Source organism: Pelodiscus sinensis, chromosome 3 (assembly GCF_052426305.1).
Source record: "Pelodiscus sinensis isolate ZL-2025 chromosome 3, ASM5242630v1, whole genome shotgun sequence".
NCBI lineage: Eukaryota > Metazoa > Chordata > Testudines > Trionychidae > Pelodiscus > Pelodiscus sinensis.
Window position 1 is genome coordinate 46,125,904 of NC_143054.1, and position 20,640 is coordinate 46,146,543.

Sequence of the window (20,640 nt, forward strand, 5' to 3'; positions counted from 1 at the left end):
AAATGCAGGGGATAATCAGGAAGGCAAAAGCACAATTGGAATTCCAGCTACCAAGGGATGTGAAGGATAACAAGAAAGGTTTCTACAGGCATGTTAGCAATCAGAGGGTGATCAGAGAGGGTGTGGGGCCCTTACTGGATGAGGGAGGTAACCTAGGATATCTCTAGACTACATGGTTCCATCGACGGAGCCATGTAAACTAGTTTACTCGGCATAGTCAATGAAGCGGGGATTTAAATAATCCCCGCTTCATTAAAATAAACATGGCCACCACGCTGTGCCGACGATCAGCTGATCTGGCACAGCGCGGCAATCTAGACGGGGATCTGTTGGCTGGGGAAGCTTTTGCCGACAGATCCCTTATGCATCGTGAAATCAGGTTTACAGGATCAGTCCGCAAAGGCTTCCCCAGCCGACAGATCCACGTCTAGACTGCCGTGCTGTGTCGGATCAGCTGATCGTCGGCACAGCATGGCGGCCATGTTTATTTTAATGAAGCGGGGATTATTTAAATCTCCACTTCATTGACTATGCCGGGTAAACTAGTTTAAATGGCTCCGTTGGCGGCGCCATGTAGTCTAGACATATCCCTAGTGACAGATGATGCGGGAAAAGCTGAAGTACTCAATACTTTTTTTGCCTCTGTCTTCACAGACAAGGTCAGCTCCCAGACTACTGCACTAGGCAGTGCAATAAGAAAAGGAGGTGGGCAGCCCTCAGTGGAAAAAGAACAGGTTAAGAGCTATTTAGAAAAGCTATATATACACAAATCCATGGATCCGGATTTAATGCATCTGAAGGTAATGAGGGAGTTGGCAAATGTCATTGCAGAGCTTTTGACCATTATCTTAGAAAATTCATGGAGATCAGGAGAGATCCCAAATGTTGGGAAAAAGGCAACTGTAGTGCCCATCTTTAAAAAAGGGAAGAAGGACAATCCAAGGAACTACAGACCAGTCAGCCTTACCTCAGTCCCCAGAAAAATCATGGAGGAGAGCCTTAAGTAATCCATTTTGAAGTACTTGGAAGAGGGAAATGTGATCAGGAATAGTCAACATGGATTAAACCATGCCTGACCGATCTGATTAGCTTCTATGATGAGGTAACTGGCTCTGTAGAAATGGGGAAGTCAGTGGATGTGATACACCTTGACTTTAGCAAAGCTTTTGATACGGTCTCCCACAATATTCTTGCCAGCAAGTTAAGAAAATATGGATTGGATAAATGGACTCTAAGATGGATAGAAAGCTGGCTAGATTGTCAGGCTCAACGGGTAGTGAACAATGGCTCAATGTCTGGTTGGCAGTCGGTTTCAAGTCGAGTGCCCCAAGGATCCGTTCTAGGGCTGGTTTTAACAACATTTTTATTACTGGATGAGGGGATGGATTGCACCCTCAGCAAATTTGTAGATGACGCTAAGAGGTATATATGTTGGAGGGCAGGAATAGGATCCAGAGTGACCTAGACAGATTAGAAGATTGGGCCAAAAGAAAGCTGATGAGATTCAACAGGGACAAGTGGGGAGTCCTGCACTTGGGATGGAAGAATCCAAAGCATTATTACAGGCTGGGGACCGACTGGCTAGGTAGCAGTTCAGCAGAAAAGGACCTGGGGATTACAGTGGATGAGAAGCTGGATATGAGTCAACAGTGTGCCCTTGTAGCCAAGAAGACGAATGGCATATTAGGGTGCATTAGGAGGAGCAGTGCCAGCAGATCTAGAGAAGTGATTATTCCCCTTTATTCGATACTAATGAGGCCACACCTGGAACATTGCGTACAATTCTGGTGACCCCACTACAGAAATGATGTGGACGTATTAGAGAGGGTCCAGCGGAGAGCAATCAAAATGATTAGGGGGCTGGAGTACTTGACCCACGAGGAGAGGCTGAGGGATTTGGGCTTATTTAGTCTGCAGAAGTGAAAAGCGAGGGGGGATTTGATAGCAGCTGCCAACTTCCTGATGGGAGGTTCCAAAGAGGTTGGAGAGAGGCTATTCTCAGTAGTGACGGATGGCAGAACAAAGAGCAATGGTCTCAAGTTATAGTGGGGGAGGTCTAGGTTGGATATTAGGTAAAACTATTTCACTAGGAGAGTGGTGAAGTTGGTTACCTAGGGAGTTGGTGGAATCTCCGTCCCTAGAGGTTTTTAAGTCTCAGCTTGACAAAGCCCTGGCTGATATGATTGAATCAGGATTGGTCCTGCTTTGGGCAGGGGGCTGGACTCCATGACTTCCTGAGGTCTCTTCCAGCCCTATGATTCTACGATGCACAGTTCTGGCAAGAGCTGGCAGAGCTGAGACAAAAGCCAGCAGGGAACTATTTAAAGAGGTGGCAGGGACCTGGGGTGCAACAGGACAGTATTTGTAAGGAATTTTAAGTTACTTTCACCACTGATCAAGTCTACTGAAGTTGAGTGGTTGGCATTAGAAGCAAGGACAGGTTTGATACATCTTTTAGTATCAATGAATACAGCTGAAGAGCAAACTTTTTGCTGAATACAGCTGAAGAGCAAACTTTTTGCTGAAGGTTTAGAGTGTGCATTTATTATATTCCAGAACTTAAATTAATATGTACCTGTTTTAATAGCTGGGTGAAAGACTGCCATTAATTTTCCTTAAGAACCTGACCATTTTCTAGTACACCCCAAAAAATCCAGGGTCTTGATAACAGGCCCATCCTACTCCAACTGAAATAAGCAAGTTTTCCCCATTGTCACTGGCATGTTTCTAAAAGTGTAATGTTTTCATGTAATTAGTTTCTAAATTAAGCTCTTGCACAATTGTATTATAATAATCAGGAGTTCTGATCAGCATGCAGTGACTAAGGGGTTAACTAATGTCTCCTAGCCTAGGTATCGGGTAGTCAGCCAATAACAATGCAGGTAGGAATTTCAAACTGGAAAAGAGGGGTTATTCTCTCTCTCTTCTTTGTTTGAGATTCAGAGCAGTTTCTCCCAGCTATTGAGGGAGATGGGAGACGTTCTCTCTCCAAGAACAGACTTCTTAAAATATGTAAGTAGAGAAAAGTTTAGATAGTCCATCAGGATTTATTGTTTTCCTTGTTTGGGGGTTTGGAAATAATGTCTGAGCTTGCTGAAACAAAAGACAGGACTTGCACAGATCCAGATTCTTTTGTTTCAGCTAGACCAGACTAACATGGCTGCATCTCTATCACTATTCTATCTGAGCTTGCTAATTGTTTTTTTTTCCTCTTTTGTAACTATGTCTTACAGCGCAGGGGTTTTCCCTGAGTATCTATATCAAATGGTGGCTCTTTCCATCTAGCCAATTTACTATGCTTGCAACTGTAGTTTTGTTTTAATAATAAAAGATTGTAATTTTTTTTTCTAATTAACTAGTAGTGGTTGATTGTTGTGTCCTGAGGACTCAGTGCCTAGTTACAAGAGCAGAGTCCATTGATGTCTGTGGATTCCCTTTTTTTTTTTCCCCAACTCCAAGCAAAAAAGAGGTTGGGCCTTAGGACCTTAGGGAGCAGATTTCCTAAGTGATCTCTTTCCTGATTTTTTTTTCTTGGAATTACATGGGTGGTAGCAAGAGGTCCCCCAAAATCTGGGTATTAGGATTTTATGAGGAAAAATTTTTGTACCAGTCCCTGTAGAGGCAAGGTTTTGGAGTGCTCTTGCGGGCCCTCAACTTCTGCATTTGTCGTGCCAGAGTGGGGAACAACCTTGCCATGTATATACATTGAAACTATATTGTTTATTTTTTTTAACCTAAGTCTGACCAGAGTTTGATGTTTTGTAAATGTATTCCAGTTTTAAATAGACCTCAGGTTAGGAATAGGTAAAAACAGCCAGGGTGAAATCATTATGCTGTTTATCTTCACTCGCAATGCTGACTTTTTTAGTTCTTCATTATGTGGCTTCCCATATACCCTCAAACACTAAATACACAGACACTCTCAAGCCAGGTCTCCCTTACAAACTTTTTCCAGAAAACCTATGACAATCGGGTGTGATGAGATATGATCCCCAACTAACATAAATGCTGGCAAAACATCCAAGTGTAAAATCAGTTTTGTGGCTATATCTTATTGTGGGGTCTCAAAGTCCTGGTTCATGGGCCATCCCAGCACTGTGAGCAGTGTGGAAGGGCCCAACTGCTGCTGCTGCCCTACGCCTCTCTCCTCCCCAGTAATCCCTGAGGCCAGATCGAGGCCAGGAAAGGGTGAGGTTCGGAGGATGGCTTCAAACATGCCCCCAGGGCCATTGGGTCTCCTGGGCTGAACTGAAAATATACTTCAGACTTCAGATGGTTTACAGGCGGGAGTTTGAAACCCTTGTGCTGGAATAAGGTATAAGTGCCCCTGTCCTTCTCCTCTGACACGCTTTAACTTCACCTGCCCCCCTGAGCAGGTGGGACTGGCACCCACGTATGCAACTCTGAACACTCCAGCTCTCTAAAGCACTAAGAGTATTTGGCTTTAACTTTTCAAAATCATGTTAGAGTTTGCAGTACTACTAGCCCAAGCATTCAAATATCATCATGCAGGCCTGAAAATCATGGAATTGAGTTTCAAATTATAAGGTTATTTAAATAATGTATTTGAGATTATTTTTATTTGCCTTCTGGTATTTGAGCTTGTAAAATTCACGCTTTCAGGGTTTTTTCTGTAACCATGGGGACCAGACACTTTCTTTAAAAAACATACAAAAAACATAAGCTGAGAGTCTCATGTAATTACATTGCTCTAGTTCAAACTACAATAAAATCATAAAAGTTGGCAACATTTTAGAAGTATTGAGAATGTCAAAAGTGTGGGGCAACAAATAAGGAGCTTCAATCCACAGTGGTATTCACTATTCGTGCATGATAATACCAAGATGAAATATTTCAGGGCTTAATTCTCTACTACGTTATAGCCAGTTTTATGCTGGAGTGACTCTTTGAACTTCAGTGGAATCACACTGATATAAAACAATTTTAATAGTATGGAGAATCATTCCTCAGTATCTGGTTGAAGGCTGAACAGTAGTATTCACACCATCTCTTTTAACAAAAGTTGCCACTAAACCCTGATACGGTATGGAGAATAAAACTCTTTTATGACTGTCTCATTCACAGTCAGAGCCTGAGGAACAGACCATTAAAATCAATGGAAAGGGTTCTATTGACTTCATTAGGAATTGGATCAGGCCCTAACTTGGGGCTCGTCTAGACTACGCTGCACTTTCTAAAGAGGATATGCAAATTCTGTAGGAAGTTGCATATCTTCTTCTGATGTCACTTTTGAAAGCGGACACTTTTTTTTGGCAACTTCCCCTTTTTCAAAAAGCCACGTGAACCTCATTTTTTGAGGAAGAGCTTTCAAAAGTGAGATCAGAAGAAGATATACAAATGCCCGCTGAATTTGCATATCCTCTTTCAAAACTTCAGTATAATCTAGACATAGCCTAGGGGCGTGAATGGTCAACCAGTTAAGTGCAGGAAGGGGTGCTCCAGCCTGGCTGAAGCAGCCTTTCCGCCTCCCCACCACCACCACCACTCCACACAAACCCCCACAACCTGTCCTGTTTAATGGGTTAATCAGTTCAACATAAAAGTTTAACCTGTAAACTAAACTGGATTTTACATTCATAGCCCTAACTGTTCTATTTAGGAACATATCACTTCATAGAAGCTGCCCATTATTCAGAAGAAGTTACCATTTAACAAGACAACAGCTGCATAACCACAGAGACTGAACCCAACCCAGGGGCAAATTCCAGACCTATATGACCATTGGTATGATAGGAATGACACTGAGGCAAATTCTGCCTTGGTTGACTGAATGTCACTAAGAATGAGTCATTTTCAAATGAGCCAAAGATACTGGTGTTCTACTGGCTTGTGAAAGGACCTGCCTGTTGAATGAAAGTGCTAATAGTCAGAGGAATAGAAGCAACTCTTCTAACATGAGCAGAAGCTCAATATCACTCTGTAACAATTCTGCTTCTGTTGTTATAAAATATTCCACAGAAGACAGAAAAGTATCCTATTAGTAACAGTGACCAGGAAAAGCATACTGTGTTAATTAATTATTATCTGCTTTAGATAATAAAGCAGAGCTTAAATTCATGGTGTTGTTAAGACACTGAAAATCATAGAAAATAAATAAAATAAAATAAATCACAGAAACTAGACACTGGATTTAGGGCTTATTACCAAAATCTGTAACCCAATACCTCCCTTTTTTGTCCTGTAATTTCAGAGGTGTTAATGGGCTACTTCACCTTGAATGGTCCCTTAAAATATGTGTTAACTATGCATGCTAAACAATCTGTTCTACTTTGTATTTAGCTGAGACACATCACCTCTCTCAGACCTGACAACAGAAGTTGGTTCAGTAGAAGATCCTACCTCACCCACTTGGTCTCTCTTAGATAAGTAATCACATATGAAGCGAAAGATGGTAGTATCAATTGTATTTCTAGTGATAGGCACACAATAAGCCTTGTTGAAGCCGTGGGAAAATGAAGTTATGATTCAGAGAAGAAACAGTAGAGACAAGTGTACAACCCAGGAATGACATTCAAATCCGTATTTAAATAGCATGTTTATTACCAATTAGCCCGTCATAACACAGGATTTTCAGGTCTCTCCTCCACGTCGGTCTTCTCTCCTGAGCCTCCGGTCTCTCGCTCCATCTCTCTCTCTCTCTCTCTTCCTCCTACTGCCCCCCCCAGCTCTCCTTCACCTCCTGCCTCTCTCTCCGTCTCTCTCTTTCTCTTCTCCTCCCCCGCCTGCCTCTCACTCGGGGGACGGCTCCACGCTCCCCATGCAGCATGAGAAACGCGGAGCCCAAACAGTCGCTTGCATTGCTTGCTCCCACGTGGCAGCCCGGCTGTGCCCCACCCCCTGGCCGTGTACGTCACCGCCCCGCCCCCCTTCGCCTCCCGCCATGGCACTCACCTGACTTCTGCGCCACTCAGCCGGGCCGCCACAGGGGAGCAAGTGGCGCAAGCAGCCATTTGGGTCCCATGCTCCCTATGCAGCACCCAAAGAGCCGCTTGCGCCACTTGCTCCCCCGCGGCGGCCCGGCTGAACGGCGGAGAAGTCAGCCGAGCACCACAGCAGGAGGCTAAGGACGTGACTCAGGCAACAGCGCCACCCAGAGGGAACAGCCAGGGAGGCAACAGCGCCGCCCAGAGGGAACAGCCAGTGTTTCAGCGTTACAGAGTCACAGACATTGGGCTACTATATCTATGATGTTTCAAATAAATAAAGATGAAAAATGACAACAGCTTTTATATTATTACTAATATTTATGGGTCACATTCTCCTCCTTACTCAGAGGGGGAGAGGCATGTTGGGAGCCATAAACAACGAGAAGTCCTGTGGCACCTTATAGACAGATTTATTGGAGCATAAGCTTTTTGTGGGCAAAGACTCATTTCGTCAGATGCATCCAACAAAGTGGGTCTTTGCCCATGAAAGCTTATGCTCTATAAGATGCCACAGGACTTCTCATTGTTTAAGCAGATTCAGACTAACACGGCTACATCTCTGATACATGTAGGGAGCCAGTTATCACTCTCTGATCTTGAGCCACCCAGACCTTGTGGAAGTTAGAGCTGCAGGGAAGTAAAAAGAAGTTACTCACCTTGTGCAGCAACGATGGTTCTTCGAGGTGTGTGTCTCTGTGGGTGCTCCACTATGGGGTGTCGGGCTCATCCCAGCGCCACAGATTGGAGATCTTTTAGCCGTTGTCTGCCGAACCGCACATGCGCAGTGGCCACCTTGCGGCTTTTTGCACTGTTTCTGGTAGCGCGGTCCGGCTCCCGCCAGTTCCTCCTGGTTGTCGAGGTCTGAAAGGCATAAACAACAGACTCCAAAGAGGGGAGGAGGAAGGATCGTGGAGCACCCACGGGGGGAGATACACCTCAAAGAACCACTGTTACTGCACAAGGTGAGTAACTTCTTCTTCGGATAGTATCCCCATGGGTGATCCACTGTGGGTGACTTCACAGCAATAGCCGGAGTAAAGGCAGCGGGTTCGGAGTTAATGGGATGCCACTGTGGAAAGTACTGCGGTAGCTACTGCTGCATTAGTCATAAGGATGTTTTGTAGCGCATAGTGTTTTGCAAATGTGAAGTCGGAGGACTTCACCGGTGGCTGCTCAACAAATGTCTTTTGGGGGACCCCCTTGAGGAAAGCTGCTGAGGAGGCTATTGCCCTGGTAGAGTGGGCCCTTATGGTTTGCGGAATTGGAACGTTCCTTAACTCGTAGCAGCGTATAATGCAGGAAATGATTATTTTGGAAATTCGCTGTGCAGAGAATGGGTGATCTCTGAAGCGGTCGTCCAGCGAGATTAGCAGATATGATGTTTGGAAATCACAAGTTCTTTCACTGTAATAGGCCAAGGCCCTATGAACATTGAGGGAGTGCAGCCATGACTGACATTCCGAAGAATGTGGTTTGGGATAGAATACGGGGAGAATAATCAATTCATTTATGCGAAAGGAAGAATTAACATTGGATAAAAATGACTGTTGGGGAAATAGGATGACTGCTTGTGCCGTAAAGATGGTAGGGGGGGGTTAGCTGAGAGAGCCACTAATTCCCCCACTCTGCGAGCAGATGTGATGGCTAGGAGGAATACAACTTTCATTGTTAAGGTACTGAGATAACTTATCTAAGACCAATTCTAAATTCCATGCATCTGGAGGCTGTCTGTGTTTGGGGAAAAGGTTGGTGAGGCCTTTAATAAACCTTTTCGTAGTTGGATGGGAGAAGGTGGTGTACCCAACGATAGGCTGGTGGAAGGCTGTAATGGCTGCTAGATGCACCTTGAGCAATGAAAGGGCGAGTCCAAGGTGTTTAAGGTGTAGAATATATTCTAAGATCGTGTTTAATGGAACTTTGGTAGGATCTAGATTCTTGGCCGAACACCATTCTTAGAATCTTCGCCATTTCTGAAGGTAGGTACCACGAGTTGAGGATTTTCTACGGTGCAACAGAACATTTTTGACCTCGTAGGAACAGTTCATCTCTGTCTGTTTGAACCAATTAGGAGCCATGCGGAGAGAGCGAGGTGATCCGGTTGTGGATGCAGAATGCAGCCATGATCTCGTGTCAATAGATTAGGTCGAATGGGAAGATGGTATGGAGGATGAGGTGACATTCAAAACAGGTAAGGAAACCAAATCTGGCGGGGCCAGAATGGTGCTATCAAGATCACCTTTGCTTTGTCCATGATTATCTTCTCCAGGACCCTTGGAATTAAGGGAATGCGAGGGAATGTATACAGGCAGGGCTTGACGACTGGCGGTGAAAGCCACTCGCGCCAGCCCCACACTGCGCATGCGCAAGACCCGTATTGCGCATGCTCGCACTGGAAACAAACGGCGTACCTGGCTGAAATCTACTCACCACGGGCGAGTAGATTCAATGCTTTGTCGAGCCCTGCATATAGGAGACGATGACCCCAGTTGTAGAGGAAAGCATCACCTTTGGAAGCTTGGCCAATGCCCGCCCTCGAACAATATTGTACACACTTCGCGTTGTACTGCATGGCGAAGAGGCCCATGGAAGGTGGCCCCATCAGTTCAATAGCGTACGAAGGATGTGTGGGTGTATTTCCCATTCGTGTTGCTGGGCAAAGCGCCTGCTGAGCACATCCGCTGTGATATTGTCCTCCCCTGGAAGGTAGGTTACTGCAAGGGTCATGTTGTGATGATTGCAGAAGTTCCACAGACGGACCACCACTTCCATGCAAAGGGAGTGGGACCAATCTCCTCCCTGCATGTTTATATAATAAATAGCTGTGATGTTGTGAGTATTCTTACCCATTGGTTGTGGATAAGCGGCAGGAAGTGTCTGTAGGCATTGGCAACAGCTCGTAGCTCGAGCAGGTTTATATGGAGGAGAGATTCCTCAGGAGACCAGCGACCTTGGACTTGACTGTTTTGCATGTGAGCTCCCCATCCGAGAATGGATACATCCATCATGATTTGGACCGTGGGTTGAGGTCAGTGGAATGGAATACATGCCAACATATTATGAGGAATAGTCCACCATTTCAACGATTGTTTGACTATGGTGGGTATGACCACCATTCTGTGGATGTCGTGTTTGCAAGGGGCACATATCGTGGATACCCTGGCTCCATCGGAAATGGGAGTCTTGCGTGGATGCTGCCATGTGACCTAGGAGCCACAGACATGTAATAATGGAGACCGTGGGGCTCGTAGTGAGGACCTGTATGAGATCTTGTATGGCAAGAAGTCTGGCAGCAGGTAGGTAAGCGTGCGCCATGGTGGAGTTGAGGCAGGCTCCTATGAACTCCATGGATTGTTGTGGTATAAGGGAAGACTTTTGAATATTGACTATGAGACCCAAGCCATTGAACAGAGACCTCGTTATACTGACTGCTCGTAATGCTTCTTTGAAAGAAGGGGCAGTCATCCAGATATGGGAAAATGATGACCCCTAGTTGACGAAGGAACGCTACCAGTACTGCCAGTGTTTTGGAGAAAACCCTGGGGGGCGGGGCTGATGATAGTCCAAATGGGAGGACGTTGTATTGGTAGTGGTCGGTGCCTACTAGGAAACAGAGGAATTGTCTGTGAGCCGGGTGAATGGTAATATGGAAGTAGGCGTCCTATAAATCGAGGGATGCAAACCAGTCGCCTTGCTCCAGTGCTGGTATGATTGTTGCTAGCGTCACCATCTTGAAGTGCTGCTTGCGGAGATATTGATTCAGCTGCCACAGGTCTAGTATGGGCCTCCAACCCCCAGATTTTTTTTCTGTTAGGAAATAGGGGGAGTAAAAACCCCTGCATTCGAACGCTTCCAAAACCCTCTCTATTGCTCCTATGTTGAGTAGATAAGCCACCTCCTGTTTGAGAGGAGATTCGTGAGATGGGTCCCTGAAGAAGGAGGGAGAGGGAGAAGTGGAGGGGGGTGGGGACGCAAATGGAATCACGTAGCCTGATGTTATAAGCTGCATGCCCCATCGGTCTGATGTTATTGTGGCCCAACAATGTTGAAAGGGCCTCAAGCAATGGTGGAAGAGCGCATTGGTGACATTGTGACTGGACAACAAGTGGATGGCTTGCAATCCCTTGATGTTCCCGTCAATCCTGCTGCTTGTTTGACTGTTGGTAGGTTGGTCTGGTGGCGACTAGGACTTTTCAGTTTAGAAAAGTGGAGACTGAGGGGGGATATGATAGAGGTATATAAAATCATGAGTGGTGTGGAGAGGGCCGATAAAGAAAAGTTATTTATTAGTTCCCATAATAGAAGTACTAGAGGACACCAAATGAAGTTAATGGGGAGCAGGTTTAAAACTAATAAAATAAAGTAGTTCTTGTGGTCAACCTGTGGAACTCCTTGCCAGAAGAGGCTGTGAAGGCTAGGACTATAACAGTGTTTAAAGAGAAGCTAGATAATTTCATGGAGGTTAGGTCCATGGCTATTAGCCAGTGGATAGAAATGGTGTCCCTGGCCTCTGTTTGTCAGAGGCTGGAGAGGGATGGCAGGAGACAAATCGCTTGATCATTGTCTTCGGTCCACCCTCTCTGGAGCACCTGGTGCTGGCCACTGTTAGCAGACAGGCTACTGGGCTAGATGGATCTTTAGTCTGACCCCGTACGGCTGTTCTTATGTTCTTATGGGGCCAGAGGTGGGGCTCCAAAGAGACATATCTGGCTTCCCTAGTGAGCCATATTTGGCTTGTGAGCCATAGGTTGCTGACTCCTGTTTTAGGATATCAGCTGCTTCCTGTGCTTAAAATTTACTGCCCCCTCCTATCCTTGGAATCCTACTCTCTAAATTCATGATCACGGGGTGATGAACTATGAAAACATCTGGTCTTGATTTTCCTGTCTTCTGTAACCATGTTTCCACATGATATCACTTGTTGAAAATATATGCAGTTATTTCATATGGTTACCAGCACAATGAAATAAAGCATTCTTTGACAACCATTAAAACACTAAGGCCTTTGGTGATGCAAGGGATTTTTGTAAAGAATCAAATTCCAAAATCTGTTTTTGAAGCACTACCATTTTGTGCGTAGGGCCCTAGAGCAGGGTTTCCTAACCTATGGGTTGGGACCCAAATATGGAACGCCATTACATTTCAAAAGGGTCGCCAGGTGTCTCCCCAGGTGGCTCTTAAGGGGCCATTCACGCATTTTTTGAATTGCCCTGGGTCACCAAGTCTTCCTGAATTGTCAAAATGGGTCCCCATCTGGAAAAGGTTGGGAACAGCTGCCCTAGAGGAAAATAAAATGATGAAACCTTGCTATTTGTGACATGATATGCCTTTAAACCCATACTATTTCCCTCTGTAATATTATGTTGCCTCTGTCTTTATTATCCTCCATGCTTTCAAACACAATCCTCCTGAAGAATGAGCTCGGATTTAAACCGTGCATTGAAAGTATGCAAGTTCATGGCTCTCATAAGAGCCTAAATAGTACGCGAGGCTGGGGGAATAAGTTGAAGGAACAGGGCCCCTATGCAAATACCTTAGCTCTCTGCATAAGCCCAGATATCTTTCTGATTTCCCCATGGGCTTTTAAGCTGGTTCCTGGCCCACAGAAACAGCTGCCCCACACTGCTGCAGGTGGGAGCTAGCTTAAAAGCTGTTTCAGAGGCAGCAATGCGGAGCGGGAGATGACTCCCCAGGAGCAGGGCGGGAGCCTGCATATAACTGTCAGTGGTAACCGATAAATCCAGGTTTATTGTTTAACTGTTTAAATGGTTATACTTTTACATCCTTCTCAAAACAGCCCTAAATTAAAAGGGCCATATAACTCACCTGCTGAGTGGGATAGGGGACAAACCCTTATATTACTTTCATGTGGGATTTTTTAACCGGACTACACCTTGTATGTTTCTTACATGAAGTACCTTAATATCATGCCAACAAAACCGCCAACAAATGTATAATAATAAAAAAGGCAATCCTCAAGTATCCAGGTTTATTTTAAGGGGCAGTACAAAAATAAACCCAGCTGTTGGGCTTATGGGGGGGGGGGAGGAGAGGAATGTGCAGTGGAATTTTAATTTATTTTTTCACTAACAAGTAGATTTTTAAAATGTCTTTTTCCTATGTCTGAAATAGTGCTCACTAATGTTTTATTTATTATTAGTAAAGACCTTCACAGGACTTGCACACCTCAGCTGTACTCTTTAACATACATGTCTTTGAAATTAATTTGTACAAAACACAGTCACTTTTTTCGAAAAAACCCCTGTAGTCTAGACACGCCCTTAGGCACATACTATAGTAACTTAAAGCAAAGAAATATCAAAGACCAGCATACTTTCTCAAACTCAAATATTAACTATTAATATTGCCCACAAAATTCACTCTTCCCATACTGCTATAAAAAAATCCAGCCAATATTTCAATAGCCAGGCTTGGAGCAGTTGAAAGAGTTAGCTATGGGGCACTTGGGAAAAGTTTTTATTTATCTATTTATATAACCATTAGTGTTTTAATATACATTACAAGCATATCTATAGCAATCTATGTAGCTATGACAGTCTCCCTCTCTCCAATTATTTGATTGGTGCTCATGTATGTTATTTTGCAAGTTCTATAGGGTAGGAACTATATTTAACTCTGTTGGCACAGCACCTTGCATGACAGAACTATGATTCTGATCAGACCTTGGGAAGCAGTATGACTACAATAATAATAATCTATCCATCTATTGGTAGATAGATGATTATTATTGGAGTCATAATGTTTGTTTGTTCAAGAACTCTTCCTAAACGGTAAGAGCTAGGACCACCAAATTAGGTATGCAGCTTCCTCTTCTCCTAACTTAAAGCAGTCAGGGTTTGGTTGTGCCAGGAGAACCAGAAGCCCCAGGAAAAGGACAGTTTTCCATACCATGCAAAGGGGGGGGGGGGCTGCTGTTTAGAGGAACTCATTATGAGAATGCCACTGGGGGCAGTGAGCCTACAGGGGAGAGCTATCTTGCACAGTGTCCACAGGTGCCAGTCGTACCGCTGAGGAAGTGGCCAACAGGGCTGAGGCTCCACCATCTTGCCTGTGAGCACATCAGTAAGTAGCTTCCCTGCCTGAAATCCTCCCCCGCCAGCCCTTAGCTGCAGTATCAGTGGAGGAGGAGAGGAGAGAACAGGCCCCTGGCAGCTGAGGAGATCGAGGGGAGAGGGAGGAAGAAAACAGGCCATGGGCGAGCTGAGTAGGTGGCCTGGCAGGACGGGCTGGGAGAAAAAAGGCCCCAGTAGGGCTGGGGGGTGGTTTGTGGGAGGGAGGGGGAGAGAACAGGCCCCAGGTGAGCTTGGGGGGGTGGCCTGGCAGGAAGAAAAAGAACAGGCTTCATGAGGGAGGCATGGAGGGGGAGAGAACACGCCCCTCTCCCTTCCCTCGCCTTCTGAACCGACATTCTACATCCCAAAGACCCTGCCCTGAAGGACTTGGACAATGCCAGGTAAGTCTGCTAGCTCATTATAAGCAGGGCTCACCGAACCACGGTGAGCCCCACTCGCTAGCCACGCTGTCCAGCGATCTGCTCATGCGCAGATCGCCCAAACCCAGCTCTTCCAGGTTGCAATCTACTCGCCACGGATGAATAGATTGCATTATTTGTCGAGCCCTGATTATAAGTATCAGACTCTTCTCTTTCTCTGATCCCTTAAATGCATTTTCCCATTTTGAATTTCTGCTTTGTGTGCATTCTTCTCAAGAGTATTAACATGTATCGAAATTGGATCATTTGACCATTTTGGCAATTTTGTCCAATTTAGAACTTTAGTCTCTTCTTTGGAAGATAAGCATACAAATCTGTCCAAAGTTTGGGAAATCAGGGCTGGAGAAGAGCAGCAACTGGGCTGGACAAGTGAATCCAGGTGTCTCCTAGCTTTACAGGTGATCAGAATTCAAACCATAGTTAGCCTACAATGTGGAAATAATTTTAAACATATATTTCTGGTAGGTACAAGCATTGTGTTTTGATTGGCACACCTACATAGTGACTAGGGACGTCAACATGTAGATGACTAATCGATTAACCGATAAGAGCTTATCGATTAATCTTGTTGACTACATGCATCCACCCTGTTTACTGCCTCTGTATCAGATAGCAAGAGGGAGAGGGTGGAGCTGGCTCCCCACGAGTTCTGGATTTGCCTGCTCCCCGACCTCTGCACTGCTGCCTCTGAGAGAAGCCAGCTCCCCACCACTCCAGCTCCGCCATGCCACCTACCCCTACCGTACACACACATTGCTGCCTCTATTAGAGGCAGCAGCATGGTCGGGGGCACAAGAGGCTGCTACAAAGTGGCATCTGACCACAGCGGGCCCGGACTTGCCATGGACAGAAGCTGCTCCACAGCAGCAGCCCTTGTCCGTAGGGGATCCGAGGCTCCTTCCAAACAGAGGCTGCTACTACCCTGTGCTGTATCAGAGTCAGCAGCATAGGGCAGCAGGATCTCCTCATGAACTAGCTTCTGCCTGCCAACCTGTGCTGCTATCTCTGGGCCAAGAGCACACTGGCTGCTGGCCCAGCCTTCGGGAGCTGTCAAATAGTTGTGTAACCACTAAGATTTGATGCAGTTAAACGACTATTCAGTTACATGCGATCCAACATCCCAAATAGTAACTCAAACACAGTGGTTCATTTAACTTGAGTAGACTGGTCTGTTAAGGAATGATGGCTACAGGAGTCTTCACAACTCCTCAGCTACTAACACAATCACTATCAATTCTGTGTAGCTCAAGTATTATTATTTCTGTGTAGCACAAGTGGCCACTCTCATTTGAACTGGGTTAACTTTGCAGGAGGTTAACTGGAGTGTAGATAAGTTAATGCCACGTGAAAACATAGCCTCCAACTTGCACAAATTACCCGTCATTAAACAGAAGAGTCAGTAATTACAGTTAGAAATATGCAGTGTGATAAAGAATATCTACACATCTTTCATCCAAAGTTAAGCAAATATTATACAAATTCACAGTAGCATATACCAGATACAGTCATGGGCATCAAACATTTTGATTTAGTAGCTGAATATCTTCCACGCGATAATTATTGTGTATAATGAAAACAAAAAAGAGGAAATTTCAGCAATAAGGTCAAACATATTGTGCATCTCATAAGCCAAGTAACACTGTTCATATAAAGAAAAATCTGTCATAACACAAGAAGCAATCCTTGCCCTAAAACACATGCCAAAGAAAAGATTCCCTTCAAACTTATTCTTCAATTATATATCGGTACACACACACACACACACACACACACGTGCACCCCATACACTGCTACTTGATTACTTTAAAGAAATGCCAAAGATATCAGTCATTATAGACATATCACATAAAGTATGAGTCACACCATTTCTGCAGTCTGATAAAGCTATTTAAAATTCTTCTTCTGGAATTCAGTCTATCCAAAACTCTGAGCAGATATTTTTTGGCCCTCTGCTGAAAACAATATATATTGGGTCATTCTCACTGCTTTAAGAGACACTCTTTGTATATGTCTCAGAATATTTCCCCACTGAATATCAGATATTTTCAGATGGTTACAGTGCTTCCAAACACAAACTTACTGTAACTTATAAAACAAACTATGTGTCACATGCCAAGAAATGTGATATGCATTAGATGGCATATGACAGACTGGAAATGTGTGATTTCAGTTTGTAATTTGTTGACAAAGATTTTACATTCCATGAGTTGGCTGTGAGTTGATGAATGTAATAGTTTACAGGGCAAGGAAAGCCATGGCAGGTGTTTCTTCATGTTCGGACTAACTTCTGACTGCTGCGTGTAGCCGCGGGCAGTCAGTTCAAACTAAGGGGATTTTAAAATGGTGCCCGCCCAGGAACATGCAAATGAAGCCCGGGATATTTAAATCCCGGGCTTCATTTGCAAGTTCAAATGCCTACATTAGCCTCCCTAGTTCAAACTAGGGGACTAGTGTAGATGTATGTACCCATTCACAGGACAGAAGGCAAAGTTATGTCTGAAGAGTCATTCTTACATAGCGTGGTGCCCTAACACCTGAACACCAACTCCATGGGGAGGATGCTGCACTCAATGGCAGTGATGCTGCAGGGGCTGGAGCTATGCGGGGAGGGGAGGCAGATCCAGAGCTGTGGGAATAGGAGCAGGGCAGGGAGGCTGATGAAGGGAGCAGACGGGAGTTGTGGGCTCCAGGTGGTGTGCAGCACAAGCAGAGAAGGAGCCAGGGGCAGCCACACAGCCATCTGGAGACAAGCAATGGTTTCGCTGGTGAGCAGCGGCTGGGAACAGCCCATGGGAGGGGAGAAGACTGCCTGGGAGATGAGGTTGCCTGCAAATACAATGCTTAAATGTATTTCAAAAAGGATTTAAAAATATTAAAGACAGTATTGGTGTATTACTTTATGAAAGAACTATAATGTGTGGAGTATTATGTTAAATTTGCTTCCTTCAGCTCTATATATAGATATCACTGAGCTTAAAAAGGTGCACAGAAGTGTAAGTAAAATTATTATCAGTTTCATGGTGCAAAGCGATTTATGTATGTGAAGAGATTGAACAAGACGGGATTATTAAACTTTTACTAGAGAAGAATGAAAAGACTCCTCATGATCTGTCAAATACACAAAATAAGAAAACATAAATAGGGCTATTTTTTGGACTTTGTGCCATGATACGAACAGTAGTATATTTACAAAACAGAAAACTGCATACAATTTATTCTTCTTCACATAGCATGTAATCAACCTGTTCTACTTATTGACAAGATGGTGAGATCACCGAGATAAATACTGACACAAAAATTTTGTTAATGAAGAAGTAATTTTACCAGTATTAACATGTTCAGTTACTAAAATAATACAAGGAAAATCATGTCTTTGAGCCTTAAACTGATAACCTGCTGAGATATAAGAAGGCATTTTTCTACTGAACATTGTGCAACTGGCCAAGTACTTTGCAACATAGTGGGAAAGCGAAGTTACTAACCTCCGGTGCAGTAACTGTCATTCTTCGAGGTGGTGTCCCCATGGGTGCTCCACTATGGGTGCTGGGCTTGCCCCAGCGCCACAGATGGAGACTTGTCATTAGCAGTGTCCGGCCTGTAAAAGATAAGAGCAGAGAGAGAGAGAGGACTCCGAAGTGGGGAGGAGGGCGGGTAGTTGAGCACCCGCAGGGACACCACCTCGAAGAATGACAGTTACTGCACTGGAGGTGAGTAACTTCGCTTTCTTCTTCAGGGATGTCCCCGCGGGTGCTCCATTATGGGTACTATGGGTGACTGCGTAGCAGCAGTTGCCAAAAACGGAAGGAGGGCACGGAGACCCTATTTATCCGCCGTGGAGAGCACCACAGTCGCCACTGCCCCATCTGAGTGAGAGAGAGAGATAGAATAATGCTTAGCGAAGGTCCCATGAGAGGACCAAGTCGCCGTTCTGCAAATGTCCTTCAGAGATACGCCTCTGTGGAACGCTGTAGATGTGGCCATGGCTCTAGTGGAATGAGTGTGTGGTTGGGACGGAAGGGGTAACCCTCTCGTTGCGTATGATTGCACTATGCATGCAGTCACGAGATTGGAAATTCTTTGGGAAGATAGACGTTGACCCTTAGACTTGTGTGCCAGGGAGATGAATAAATGGTCTGTAAGCCTGAACGATTTAGTGCGATCTATGTAGAATGCTAAGGCCCTGCGGATGTCCAAGGAATGTAGGGCTGCGTCTCGTCTTTTTTCAACTTTCAGGAAAAAAGTTGGCAAGATGACTGGTTCATTAATGTGGAAAATTGGAGACAATCTTGGGTAGGAACCTCGGGTGTAATCTCAAGACTACTCTATCGCTACGGAAGATAGTATATGGTGGGATGGCCATCATGGCGGAAAGCTCGCTAACCCTGTGTGCAGAGGTTATTGCGAGCAGGAAAACCGTTTTCAGAGTAAGGAATTGTAAGGATACGGTCGCCAAAGGCTCGAACGGTGGCCTCATTAGGGCGTCGAGTACCACGTCCAGGCTCCACACAGGAGGGACTGGGTTGCGTGGTGGGTCCATGTTGGTAAGGCCCTTGAGAAATCTTTTAGTCATAGGATGGGCGAAGATAGAAACGCCATCAATAGGTGGTGTGAATGCTGATATTGCTGCGAGGTGTACCCTGATGGAGGCTAATGCAAGACCCTTGTTTTTTAGGTGCAGTGCATAGTCCAGTACGGAGGAAATGGACGGACGTGTCGGATCGTGGTGATTCGAGCTACACCAGGAGGAGTATCTGCGCCACTTGTGAAGGTAAGTTTTCCTCATGGTTTGTCGTCTACTTTGTACTAGGATGTGCTGGACTGCGGCAGAGCAGAGAGATTCACATGGGTTCAGCCAGTTAGGAACCATGCTGTTAGGTTCAGCATTTGAATCTGGGTATGTTTCAGGCGTCCTTGGTCTTGTGTGAGGAGGTCGTAGAGAGGCGAAAGGCGGATCGGTGTCCGCACAGAGAGGCGGTGCAGGAATGGAAACCAGTGCTGGCGAGGCCAATCTGGGGCTATGAGGATTAGCGTAGCCCTGTCCGCCTTCAGCTTCTGAAGGACCTTGGGAATGAGAGGTATGGGGGGAAATGCATAAAGGAGGGGTCCGCACCAAGTCACGAGGACGGCGTCCCCATGAGATGCGCAGCCTAGACCCGCTCTGGTGCAGAACTTGCGGCATTTTGTGTTGGCGGGAGTTGCAAAGAGGTCCACTCGGGGAGTCCCCCAACGTTGGAAGATGTTGCGTAATATGCCGTCGTGCATTTCCCATTCGTGTTTCGAGTGGAAGTGTCTGCTCAGGAAGTCTGCTGTCACATCTGTGATGCCAGGTAAGTAGGATGCCAAAGGAGTCACCCCGTAGCGAATGCACCAGTTCCAAAAGCGGATAGCTTCCGTGCATAGCGAACGGGAGCGAGCACCGCCCTGGCGATTTACGTAGTACATGGCTACAATGTTGTCTGTAAGTATCACCACAATGGTATTGTGCATGTAGACGAGGAAGGATTTGCATGCGTTGAAAATAGCACAAAGCTCTAGGAGGTTTATGTGTAACCTTGCATCTTGTGGAGACCATTGGCCTTGTACCGAGAGGGAGCCCATGTGGGCCCCCCCAGCCTAGTAGGGAGGCGTCTGCTCTGATTTGGTGGAGAGGCTGCTGCGGGTGAAATGGTACGCCCGAAAGCAGGTTTGTGTGGCTGGTCCACCATCGGAGTGATTGAAGAACGCCAGGTGGCGGTATAACGGGCCTGTGGAGATCGTATCTGGTGTGGTGGTATACGAGGGTCAGCCAGTGCTGAAGGGCACGCAGGCATAGTCTGGCGTATTTCACCACGTACGTTGTGGCAGCCATGTGGCCCATGAGTCTGAGACATGTGATGAGTGGGACGGTGGGGCTCATGGTGATGGTGCAAATGAGGTCTTGGATGGCTTGAAACCTCTGCAAAGGTAGGAACGCTCTGCGGGCGAGTGAGTCCAGACGGGCCCCAATGAACTCGATGTCCTGAGTGGGATGCAAGATGGACTTCTGCTCGTTGAGGAGGAGTCCGAGCGATCAAAAGACTTGCCTCGTGAGGTGAACCATATGGGAGACCTCGTGTGCTGAAGCGCCTTTGGCAGTCATCCAGATAAGGGAAGATGAGCACCCCTTGCTGTCGGAGAAAGGCCGTGACCACGAATAGGACCTTT

At 45.6% G+C, this 20,640-nt stretch overlaps 2 protein-coding genes across 25 annotated transcripts in view; one reads left to right on the top strand and one right to left on the bottom strand.

The window, feature by feature from the left end:
- Positions 1 to 20,640, bottom strand: part of DST (dystonin) — a 466,993-nt gene that overhangs the window by 340,691 nt on the left and 105,662 nt on the right. The window lies entirely within an intron of this gene.
- The window catches only part of LOC112545087 (uncharacterized), a 44,107-nt gene continuing 26,381 nt past the window's right edge, over positions 2,915 to 20,640 (top strand). Inside the window, exons 1-3 of the mRNA XM_089777092.1 lie at positions 2,915 to 3,012; positions 9,016 to 9,135; positions 19,130 to 19,225. Of these exons, the coding sequence (XP_089633218.1) occupies positions 9,108 to 9,135; positions 19,130 to 19,225 (124 nt within the window). The 5' untranslated portion in view covers positions 2,915 to 3,012; positions 9,016 to 9,107. The remainder of the gene's footprint in view (positions 3,013 to 9,015; positions 9,136 to 19,129; positions 19,226 to 20,640) is intronic.